Genomic DNA, 12,729 nt, shown 5'->3' on the forward strand with positions numbered 1-12,729 from the left:
TAAAATTGTTAAAAAGTTTAAATCTTCTTCATGCCATATGGACACCATGCCCAGTGATTTCTTTATAAATATCTTTGACTGTATTAGTCCATGTATTGTTAAAATTGTAAATGCTTCTGTAACGTTTTCCTACTACTCTGAAACAGCTATAGTCCATTCGTTCACTGAAAAGAGTAACCTGGATTCAAACGTGTTCTCTAACTTCAGACCTATTTCTAAATTACCATTTATGGCTGAAGTTTTGAGAAAGTTGCTTAAGTCCAACTGCAGACTTATCCTGACCTTGTCAAAACTGGTGAAAAATTTCAGTCTGATTTAAAATTGTAGTACAGCATTGAAACTGCCCTTTTAAAAGTTTTCAATGATTTTTAAATTGGTTCCCGTACTTTTCCACTGACAAAACTTACAGCATGTGTTCCAGGCGGTGATCCTGATTAAATTCATAACTGATTTTCCGTACTGAGCAGCTCTCTGAAAGCAGACGGCATGTCAGTGGGCCACAACTTAACCTTAATGTTTGCAGTTTTCAGTGAAGTATATCACAAGCCAAACACTGAATGCGGTTAGCTGTCAAATAGTTTCTGTGCCATACTTGGCTCAGTTCTGCTAGTTCCACTCCTAAAGTAGGTACCAAAAACAGTCAACCAAAGTTGCACTACATTTGTCAATGGAAAACAAATCTCGCCATGGCAGACTAGGACCAAATCAGTTAGAGGCAGTGTAGAGGAAAAGCACAGATACAGGAGTTTTTGCAACTCTAGGACAGTATTCCTCCTCGGTTTGGCGCACCCTTCATTGGCTCCCTGTCGTCTTTTGGATAAAGTTTAAGGTTTTATTGATTGTTGTTCAGTGTCTAAACTCTATGGATTCTTCTTAATTAAGAAGCCCTATTCTTATCCTTCACTCCACCCAGAGCGAAGGATAAATAAAACTGACTATTACTTAGTGTCTCTCCCTAAAGCCAGGCCAAAAACTAGAGGGGACAGAGCCTTCTCTGTGGAGCAGTCTACTTCCCTGTTAATATATAACTGACCTCTCAGTCAATAGGTCAGTTTAAGTCCAGACTGATAACATATCTATTCTCTCTGGCCTTCAACACCAGTTAGAGAGAAAATATATGCAGTTGAAATTAAGTATTGTTTTGGTTTTTATTCATGTTATTAGTTTTGCGTTTGTTCTGAACAATGATAGCTCAAAATCCTAAGGAGGAGTTTATCAAAATTTGATATAAGTTGAAATGGCCAAAATTTACGCTTTGACCCAAAATGCCGACCTCCCTGTACTTTTTAGGTGTACCTTCAAGAGACATTTTTTCTTGATTTGGGGAGCTCTATCTAAGTACCAAATTTAAGATTTCTATGACCTACAGTTATCCTATCTCAGGCATTAATAAACCTAACTAAAACATGTCAGTTTAAGTCACAACAAAAATTTTGTTGTGACTTTACATTTGGCTCCAGAGAAGTCTGGGGTCCACTGGAGAGCAGTTTTTTCTCGCCCACTTGCGATTCCACTAAAATTGAAACCTTTTTTTTGGGGAACTAACTAAAAATGTTTTTCAGTTAGTATTTGTGAAGTTTCACTCAAAACGTCATTTTGAGTGAAGTTTGGTGAGTTTTTGAATATGTCGAAGCCTCGAAAAAGCTGTATTTTTTTGTGGAAAAATAATAATAAGAAGAAACCCTGCAGTTACAACAGGCCTTTGCGGCGCTTCGCTGCTCAGGCCTAATTACAAAAGAAATTAGTAATGCACAGTGATTTGGATAAGTAACTTTAATCTGATTATTGGATTTGAAATAGTAATGCACTACATTACTCGTTACTGAAAAAAGTGGTTTGATTAACACGTTACTAATATCACTGTTTGTGAAGCACTTTGGTCAGCTGAGGCTGCTGTAAATATGCTACGTAAATAAACTTTGACTTGACTTAAAATTAAGGCAGGTCATGAAAAACTCACATCCCTCCGGTGTCCTGATGGTGATGGCCTCATTGGTCTTGTGCAGCTTGTTTAAGCACTGAGTGAGAACCTTCACCTGGTAGGTGGTGTCTGGTTTCAGCACAGTCAGTTTATAGCTGGTTTTATTGCTGTGGGTGTCCATATTGGTCCACTCCTGCGTTCCCACCAGCCTGAACACAAAATTAGACATCTGATTGGGGCTAAGCTCAATAGCACAGACGTCAGATGGTAACGGTCCACCAAGCTCACCTGTAGTGTACAAGGAAGTAGCAGGAGTTTGAGGGGAGGTTCTTGGGACGGGACCAGATCAGAGTGATGGCTCCAGAGAAGTCTGGGGTCCACTGGAGATTCTGAACTTTGTAGACAAGTGTGTCCACTGGGATATCAAAGGAAGAAACTGGAATTGTGTAATCCACAAATGCAACCAGAAGGAGGCAGCACTAGACTATTTAAGGCATTTAAAATCACCCCCATTCCTACCAAATTCTCCAGAATAGCCGGCTTATGATAGCTTTGGATTTTTTATTACCGTATATCTTTTTTAAAATTTTGTTGTGACTTTACATTTGTCTAATGCAGTTAGTTGTAATTATTTCTTAGAATGTGTTGGAAAGTTTTTATTAGTTATTATTTGTGAAATATTTTTTCAAATTAGTTTTGGTTAATTTTTAAGTGCAGAATTCAAAAGGTGAAAGCATTGCATTGTTATCATGTATACATCAATCAGAATAATCAACAGAAGAAACCATTTTCAAAAAAATGTATTTAATTTTTATTGAACGAGTGACTCTGGTGTTTTCTCCCAACCTTTGCTGTTATTTTACGGACTTACTCCTGCCAGCAGGAGTATGGCGTACTCTGCTAGTGTCTGGAATAAAATGTCAAATAAAAGATTCATTTGACACCAGTTCAAAAGGCTAATAAATAGATTCATGAACACAAAAATGGACATTATACATAACTTCAGCATGTTTTAGTTAGGTTTATTAATACACAATATACTTCTAGCTGGTTATTTGTGTCAGCCAACAAAACTGTTTTCTCTATTTCAGTTTTTGTTATTTTGTTAGTTCCAGGGAACAATAAGAACCTTGCAGGATAAAAAAAACTGAAAACCTACTGGTGCAGTTTTCTTCGTCGCTGTGGTCCGAACAGTCCAGGTAGCCGTCACAGCGCTCGCTATCCAACACGCAAAGCTCACCGTCAGAACAGCGAGTCCCGTTGGTGCAGAGCAGAGACTGCCATGTGGCTAAACACAAACAGAGCTTCCACATTAGACTCTTGTTGGTACACTACCTGCCTCTGATAATTCAAACAAATGGTAAATGGTATATGAACTGAACTTATGATGCGCTTTTTCAATCATTTGGACCACTCAACGCTCTTTACAAAAGAGCCACATTCAGTATTCTCATTCACAAACACAACAACATGTTTCATAACAGAAGGGATTTGTGGGGCAAAATCTTGTCTCAGGTGTGGTGTTAAAGGGATGCTGAAGACCACATAATAATAAAAAACAACATACATCTTTAAATATCTAGATGAGTGAAGAAGTAAGATGAGTCATTATGGCATGAGGAATCTCCAGCTGAATAAAATCAGAGCTGACAATATGAAACTCAGTGTTTTTACAGCTGAGCTTAACAAGGATAAAGAAGACAGAAAAACAGGAACTTTTAATTATGCAACTGTTATACTAACAATAGAGTTCCTTCACGTTTTTCATTTCAAAATATCACACCTTTCAGAATCAAATGCCTAAATTCTTTCTGCAATTTTTATAACAGTGTGGACATTTGAGGAACAAATACTCACCTTGAGCGACTTCAATAGTTATCACTATTCCAATGTGATTCTTGTAAGAAAAAAGCTCTGTATATAGTTGTTTGGAAAAAGGAAATAAATTGTTTCATTTTGTGCCCTATAGATAAAAACAGATTTATGAAAAGAGTATGCAAGTTTTGTGCATGTGTGCTGTGCTGTTTTCAAACTATGCACCTATTTACAGATAAAACGAAAAACATATACATTAATAACACTTTAATAGAGCAAGTAAACTGCTGCATTCTTAAATATAACTTTGACCTGCCAAATGAATATGAGTATAGTTTTCGTGAACAAAATTTCCTTAATAGAATGTAGATTTAAAGTGTCAGATTCTGGAGCACAAAATATCCTCATCTTATTCCAGATGTTAGTAGTGGAGCTGCGCCGACTGCCGAGTCTCTCCTGTTATGCTAGTCTCTCTACCGTTCACATAGGCGTAGGCACAAACGTAAGCAATAGTCCATCTTTTCTCATTGCCTCCATCACTGGCTGAAATGCCTTCAAAGATATGTTGTTTTTCACAGCTTTCCATATGCTATACCTATATGTTCAGGAAGAAAACTGAAGGATGATTCCTCTTGGACTGTTTTCAATCTCTTTAATGGGCTGTTTGAGGACTTTAAAAGTGACCCCTCTGAAAAATATACAGTGGAGGGAAGTCTTCATCATTTAGGTCATCGTCCATCTCGGTGTAGTCGAATTCAGAAATTGTGAAGTTATTGAAGATGGTAGCCGGCGGGTTTCCGCTGGTTTTAGAAAATCTTTTTTTGTCTTGAAAAAACATTTTTGCTATCATAAAGGATTTTCTCCCTGTTTAAAAGAATATTGAAACTTGTGTAGAATTCTGAGGGTTGAAAAGAAGTATCTGGTCAAGCCACCTTCTTGGTTGTATTTTTGATAGAAGCCGTGACAGAATTCAGGGTCTGCATCCTTCGAAGCACCCATTCTACATAGGACGGCTCCCTCGAAGGCTGTGAATAAAAGACTGCACCTTAGTGTAACACATGTTGCTTAGCAACTGTGGTGGCGAAGAAAAAAAAACCCAAGCCCACAGTTTGTTTTTGTATTACTCCTGATTTATGTATATGTATAAATCATACATATGATTTATGTATGATCTTCTGTATTGCCGATTCCAATACAGATTATCCATGAGGCTGATCTCTGCCGATCACCGATATTTGCCTATCGCCTGGAATGCCTGTTAATTTTTCAGTTTAGGTATAAATGATACTATGCTACCTGGCAAAATGGAAAAATTATACCACAGGGTTTGATGTTGCACACTTGCGCAGTGTGAAGAAAAGAGCAGATCAGCTGCACATGCAGGCTGCAAAGTGAGATGAAACATGATTGGTTTTGATGATTGGCAATAAGAGACAGTGATTGGCAATCATCGATCATACACGTTTTCACAGAAATCGGCCGACTATGACCGGTGGCTGATTGATAGGCACATCTCCAATAAAATTTTTCTATTTTGTTTCTAACATGTTCAATGAATAGTGCAGTTTTACAAAGAATAAATATAAGCAAATGATTGATTTACAAATGTAATACTCTCACCGAGGATTTAAATAAAGCTACTATGTTTGAACTATAATAAGTCAAACCAATTTGTTCAGTAATAAATTAAATGCCTTAGTTAACCGAACATTTTACAACCAAATATTATCTGACTGATTGATGTTTAATGCAGTGGGAGCAGACATCTCCAAAAATGTTGGAGTAATATTACGATTAGGTTATGTACTGATGAACCATGAGATATCCAAGGCTTACAATGCTACATTCTTGCCTAAAACCTATGTAGAAAATCATATTTTGTCGATTAAAGTGTAATATAGTAAAATAATTTGCCGCTTTTCACTGCCACTGCCTGAATGCCTGGTTTGCCTGCACCAGACTCATCCTTCAAATCTGGGGAGGATGCATTTGTCGCCTCATCATGATGTAACTGGCCAACAAATTTGACCTTTGAAGGATACTGCCTCTGAATTTGGACACGGCTAAAAAATATCGACTGACAATAAAAGCAAAATTGTACACAGATAAACACTAGGTGGTGCTAGAGTACCTGCCCCCTTTTTCCATCTGTAATGTTTTAATTTATATTTTTCTTAACTGTGAATAGAGTGATGCAAAGGTAGCATTTCTGGATTCATTCAAATGTACTGTGTATTATGGATATCTCTTATTACACCTGATTATTTTATGTACGTTGATTTATCATTGCTATACTTTGTTCTGTTGTTGCCAATTTAATTTTTGCCCTTCAAACTGAAGCTGGCAAAAAAGTCGAAAATCAAACATTCCGTTTTCTTTCTTTTCTACTTTTTCAGATCTGGAAAGTGGTCAAAGAAAATTCCTGCATATCTCAGAATACATAGCAACCCTGTGACAAACCGTAAAATGTCTATAGAAGTATTTCCGTGCCTGCATGTGGTTCACAGGAACTTACGGCAGTTGGCTTCGTCGGAGCTGTCCTCACAATGTGGGTGTCCGTCACAGCGCAGCCACTCATGGATGCAGTGGGGAGGACGGTGACATTGGAACTGATGCTGAGTGCAACGTCCAGGGGATAACGGAAGGGCCGGGGCCATGGAGCTATTAGTTGCTGTCAGAGGAATAAGAAGCAGATAATGTTCCACATTACATGTTTGTATACAAAGGGAGCACAACCAGGACTCAACCACATAATTCAGGGGCCCCAGTCGCTTGGCAACACTTTAACAATCTATGAAGCTTCTTTGACATAAATGTGTCGCTAATTAAAACACACACACACACACACAAAAAACACTATTTGTTTTTGCTTCCTGTTTGGCTGTCTTCTCCCATGCTTTCAAGGCAAAAAAGAAAAGTTAAATGGGGACAGATTTCTTGTTGCTCAGGAACCGAGAAGTCAGAGTTTAAGCAGAAGTTTGCTTTTTAGAATAAGCTCACTTTTTTCTAACATCAACCATCTGTCCAACATTTGTACCTTTACTGCGCTTTAACCGAAAGTTTAAACCTTTACAAACACTTTGGTAACAGACTCCAACAGTCCAGCAGAGCCTAATGTTTTCTCCAGCAAGTTTCTTTTCATTGGAATTTTACTGTCCAAATCAGCTTACATAATACTGGTGAGATATTGTGTGGCACTTATTAAAAAGTGGAAGAGCTGCTAAAGCCACATGAATTAAATTTCTCATTTGTCTTTCTATATACAATAGAAACGAGGGCAGTGCAGTGGATTTCACTCATTATGTCGGGCCAGTCTAAAGTTTGTATGAAGCCTTGAGTAGAATTGGATGTATGGGCCCTCTTGCTGCTATGAACATCAGCACTACTATCAGTGTTTCACCATGGATTTAGAGAATAATGGGGGAGGGTAAGTAGTTTCATTGGAAAATCTAAAAATAAATCAGGAATAATTGTAGTTTACTGAGATATGTTTGTGAACATAACTCAAACTCACAGCATCAGACTGTATAGTAACAAAACAATCTAACTATTGCCCAGTTCACACTACAGTACACAATTTTAGAATTGTTGGCCGATCGTTGGCTGATTCTCAAAACGTGAGAGACCACACATTAGCCGATTAAAAATTGTAGTCACAACGGGTTCCATCGTAGAGTGTGAGGTTTCGTTCAAGGACATTCCAATTCCAGGTATGAAATCCCTTAAAATTCTGTGCAACCACACCTGAAAAAAACACGGAAGACGTAACCTTAGTTTGTGGACTTATTTTAACCCAAAAAAGACGTAACCAAAAATCAAAGCTTTAATTAATGTTTTAACTTTTTGATACGCAAAGGATTTATGTAGACAGACAGTATGGAGATGAGTTTTATTTTTTTTGGTTTTGTTGTTTAATTAACCGTTACCATTTACTTATAAGTTTATATTTCTTTGCTGTGTTGATGTTGTAGAATATATGCATATACTGGGCAATGTTTCAGGAAACTGGATGATTGAAACATCAGAGTAGCTTAAACTAGAAGAAAGCATTTCCTGCATATTTATTTTTTAGAAAACCAGATGACAAGTGTCCTTTTTTTTTCTGATCGTGAAAGGTTAACATATTCCAGCTCTTTTAATTGAAACCCACAAGGGAAGTTAATTGTAATTTTTTGCAGCACTCTGTGCTTGTCAGTTTTCTACACTTATATCTTTTTTCTGTATTTGCTCCTGTATTTAGACTACAAATAAATTAACACAGCATAACATTTTTTTGTATTTTTCCTCTGTTTTGTTATTACTACAGAATTAAATCAAATGCGCCATTTCAACCAAAAGTTAGAATGCGCTTCTAAACCAGATGTACTCTGCGCAATAATTTTATAATTTTTCTATTGTTTATGTTTTTAAAAACTATCCAATAGCATGCCCATCCGAACAAGGTTTACTTAGGGTTTTATGCAATCTAATTACCGCTAAAGCACATTTCATTCATTGTAGCATTGAAATTCAGAAGTCACCACCGTAAAGTAAGCTTTTGACTCTTCGGAGGACCTGCCAGTACAAAATAATGTTTCAACATCTTGCATTGATTGGCTACCTGTCACATTCAACATGCTGCCTTCTCACTCCCAGTCAGGGAAACACCACAAACACTGCAATAAATGAGCCAAGACGATCAAACATTTTGAATATCCCCAATTTTAGATCAAAATCGGGCTACCGACCTGACCCGATCAGTCGTAACACACTACACACTACATGATGATCGGTTACCATTGTCGCAAGCGACAATCTTAGAATCAGAATGTTCTAAGACTGTTGTAAGGGCAAAATTGAGGCAAAAAATCGTGTAGTGTGAACTGGGCTTATGAAGATTGTTCTTTCAACTTTTACAAAGTAAACTTACCAGCTCTTTAACAGAACTGCTATTCTGAATGAATAAAAGTTAAATTTCAACATCTGTGGTTTGTGTTATTTGTTAGCATTTATGGAGTTCTGAAGGCCTGATGGCTAGCAGCTGGCTTGGTATCAGAGGTGCAAGTAATTGATATTTATTTTAATTGTACTTTTGTTTATTTGTTGTTTTTAAGACTATGATTGTGGTTTTAAATAGCATCTCACTGACAATGTCTTCCTGCAACATTTACAATAACCCAGTAATATTTTTAAATTTCATATCAACATCTTTTTATAAACAATCATGGTGGACCTCTGGTGGGCTGCCTTGGTGCCCCGACCACGGGACTTGGCAAATTTTCTGGGGGAAACCCTGGTGACAGATCGAACAAATATGTAAAAAACATATCAGTTTTATTAGTAAAGTTACAAACTAGAACTGAAAATATTTTAACTTATATTTCTAACTTTGAGAAATACTTAGCAATAAAAGTTTTTGTGTACACCTTTGAAAATCACATAGGAGGTTTTATAATTTTTTAATTTTATAATAATGGCTGAAAATTAGATTAGATTTTAGGGTAAAGGAGTTATGACTAAAATGTGTACTAGATTTTTTATTTTTTTTTCTAATGGCTATTCCAGCTTTCCGAGGTCCTGTTAATGCCCTTCGGTGATCCCACTCTGATCTAAAAGACGTCCTGAACTGAAACAGACCTGTGGGACATCCAAGCTCATCACTGCCATCAGGACAGTCGGCGTAGCCATCGCAGACCCAGGTGTTGATGATGCAGGCTCCGGAGCCACACTGAAAGAGGTTAGGCGCACATGTGACGGGACCAAATGTGACAGCATGAGGAGGAATGCCTCCTGATGGTGAGAAATCAAAGAAAATCAGTGAATAAGCAATGGAAAACTCATAGGTATTCAAGTTTTACACTCTTCTTTAGCTGGTTGTACCTGTACATTGTGGCTCATCTGACCCATCTCCACAGTCATTCTCGCCATCACATTTCCACCAGGTAGGGATGCAGCGCCCGTTTTCGCATTCAAACTGGAAGTATCTGGAGCAGCCTGGCACCTCAGGAGTGTGAGCTAGAACGTTGAGAGTTAGTGTAGGTGCTGGTTTGGTGCGGGCCGATTATTTTAAAATCTGGATCTGACTGGATCGAAAGTGATCTGCAGTGCAGTGATCTTCTCACCACAGTTGGCTTCATCAGAATAATCCCCACAGTCATCCATGCCATCACATTTCCATTCGAGGCTCACACACACTCCGTTGGCGCACTGGAACGTGTAGGCATCACACACTTTGCCAAACTCAGATGGTGTAGCTGCTAAAATACAACACATGTGCAAATGTTATGAAATCTGTAAGGAAGGAAACAGAAATATTATATTTTTCTCATCTTTTGTTGAGGAGGCAAAAAACAAAAGAATTAAGAAAGAGGTGCAACTACTAAGACAGAATCAGCAGGTTTCACCAACTTAAATTTAAGATGTTCAAAGATAATTTTAACATGATTATGAATAAAATGTAAGACGACTATAAAAAAATAAAAATTCCCTTCTCACCCACCGCGGGTGGTTCTTATCCTCAGAGCTAGGGTGTTCTACCAGAGGCCTGGGAGCTTGAGGGTCCTGCAGTATCTTGGCTGTGCCAAAGACTGCACATTTCTGGACTGAGATGTCTGATGTTGTTCCTGGGATCTGTTGTAGCCATTGATCCAGTTTGGGGGTGACTGCCCCGAGGGCCCCGATGACCACAGACACCACTGTGGTCTTCACCATCCAGGCCCTCTCCAGTTCCTCCCTGAGGCCCTGGTATTTCTCCAGTTTCTTGTGCTCCTTTTTCCTGATGTTGCAATCACTTGGTATTGCTACATCTACCACAACGGCTTTCCTCTGTTGTTTATCCACTACGACAATGTCTGGTTGGTTCGCCCTTACCATTCTGTCTGTCTGGATCTGGAAGTCCCACAGGATCTTAGCTCTGGCGCTCTCCACCACCTTTGGGGGTGTTTCCCACTTTGATCTCGGGGTTTCCAGTCCATATTCTGCACAGATGTTTCTGTACACTATGCCTGCCACTTGGTTATGTCGTTCCATGTACGCTTTCCCTGCCAGTATCTTGCACCCTGCTGTTATGTGCTGGACTGTCTCAGGGGTCTCCTTGCACAACCTACACCTTGGGTCTTGTCTGGTGTGGTAGATCTGGGCCTCTATTGCTCTGGTGTTTAGGGCCTGTTCCTGGGCAGCCAGGATGAGGGCCTCTGTGCTGTCCTTGAGTCCAGCTTTTTCCAGCCATTGGTAGGATTTACTGATATCAGCCACTTGGGTTATTTGCTGGTGGTACATCCCATGTAGGGGCTTGTCCTCCCATGATTGTATCTCTGGCACCTCAACCTCCGTTCCCTGTTGTCTGAGACATTCACTGAGCACATTGTCTGTTGAGGCTTTTGTTGTTTCATCCTGGACAGTGGTTCTCACACTCACTAGTCCTCTGCCTCCTTCCTTGCGGCTTGTGTACAGTCTCAGGGTGCTGGATTTGGGATGGAACCCTCCATGCATTGTTAGTAGTTTTCTGGTCTTAATATCTGTGGCTTTGTCGACTGGATAGTTCAATAGATAATGTAAAGTAAACTTACAAGTTCTTTAACAGAACTGCTATTCTGAATGAATAAATGTTAAATTTCAACATCTGTGGTTTGTGTTATTTGTTAGCATTTATGGAGTTCTGAAGGCCTGATGGCTTTAAGTAGCAGCTGGCTTGGTATCAGAGGTGCAAGTAATTGATATTTATTTTAATTGTACTTTTGTTTATTTGTTGTTTTTAAGACTATGATTGTGGTTTTAAATAGCATCTCACTGACAATGTCTTCCTGCAACATTTACAATAACCCAGTAATATTTTTAAATTTCATATCAACATCTTTTTATAAACAATCATGGTGGACCTGGTGAACACCGCCGCGAGAGGGCGAGGTTTGAATCCAGTCTGGGTCCTTAGGCAAGACCCTTCAAGCTACTGCCAACCTCATACCATGAGAGATACTAAGATGTGTAACATGCCGGCTCGGGCGTCGCCCGGCCAAACAAGGTCTGCGTCAGGTGTTGGGGAACCAGAGCGCCTTGATGACAAATGGGTTACTGGAACAAGACGGAAATGGGCGAGAGGTGAAAACGTGGACCTGTTGGAATGCTACTACTCAAGTAACCCTAATCAGAGAGGTTACATGCAAAGACTGGGGAAGGAATGGTTACTTCGACATCCCCAGTCAACACTAAGCGCTAAACAACTAGTAGCTCAGTGTTCCAATATCCGCAAACGGCAACTGCTATCACAACTTGAGATTGACGAGATACAACACAAATGCTACGGCAAAAAGGAGGAACCTGGATGTCAGAACTGTGGGGACTTTACTACAAGTTCCCACCCAGTGAGGGGATACACGGCCCCAATGACAACCAGACCTCCTTGGCGCCAATTACAACGGCTGAGTGAAATGTGAATGCAGCATTGAGAACGATCCCTATATATATATACGTATCTTAGTATCTCTCATGGTATGAGGTAGGCAGTAGCTTGAAGGGTCTTGCCTAAAGACCCAGACTGGATTCGAACTCCGCCCTGAAAGACTGATGACTTATGTATTGAGCTATTCAGTCAGCTGGACTCAAGGACAGCACAGAGGCCCTCATATACCACACCAGACAAGACCCAAGATGTAGGTTGTGCAAGGAGGCCCCTGAGACAGTCCAGTACATAACAGCAGGGTGCAAGATACTAGCAGGGAAAGCGTACATGGAACGACATAACCAAGTGACAGGCATAGTGTACAGAAACATCTGTGCAGAATATGGACTGGAAACCCTGAGATCAAAATGGGGAACACCTACAAAGGTGGTGGAGAATCTTGTGGGACTTCCAGATCCAGACAGACAAAACGGTAAGGCCGAACAAACCAGACATTGTTGTAGTGGATAAACAACAGAGGAAAGTACAGTCAATGTTCTAGCTGTTTTCTATAAATTCCATTAAAGCTTTGTGAAGTCTGAAGCGTAAATGAAATTGGCATGATACCTAAAGTGAA

General features: G+C 39.4%; 1 protein-coding gene across 4 annotated transcripts in view; it reads right to left on the bottom strand.

The window, feature by feature from the left end:
• sorl1 (sortilin-related receptor, L(DLR class) A repeats containing) overlaps positions 1–12,729 on the bottom strand; it is a 114,193-nt gene that overhangs the window by 31,226 nt on the left and 70,238 nt on the right. For 3 of the 4 annotated variants that reach the window (XM_055045326.1, XM_055045325.1, XM_055045324.1), the window contains 7 exons: positions 9,838–9,972; positions 9,596–9,730; positions 9,353–9,505; positions 6,252–6,407; positions 3,081–3,209; positions 2,210–2,336; positions 1,961–2,130 (listed from right to left, as the gene is read on the bottom strand). In XM_055045326.1, the coding sequence (XP_054901301.1) occupies positions 1,961–2,130; positions 2,210–2,336; positions 3,081–3,209; positions 6,252–6,407; positions 9,353–9,505; positions 9,596–9,730; positions 9,838–9,972 (1,005 nt within the window). The remainder of the gene's footprint in view (positions 1–1,960; positions 2,131–2,209; positions 2,337–3,080; positions 3,210–6,251; positions 6,408–9,352; positions 9,506–9,595; positions 9,731–9,837; positions 9,973–12,729) is intronic. The other variant, XM_055045327.1, reaches the window with a different exon arrangement.

The sequence above is a fragment of the Poeciliopsis prolifica genome, unplaced genomic scaffold, assembly GCF_027474105.1.
Source record: "Poeciliopsis prolifica strain line A6 unplaced genomic scaffold, Auburn_PproV2 SCAFFOLD022, whole genome shotgun sequence".
NCBI lineage: Eukaryota > Metazoa > Chordata > Actinopteri > Cyprinodontiformes > Poeciliidae > Poeciliopsis > Poeciliopsis prolifica.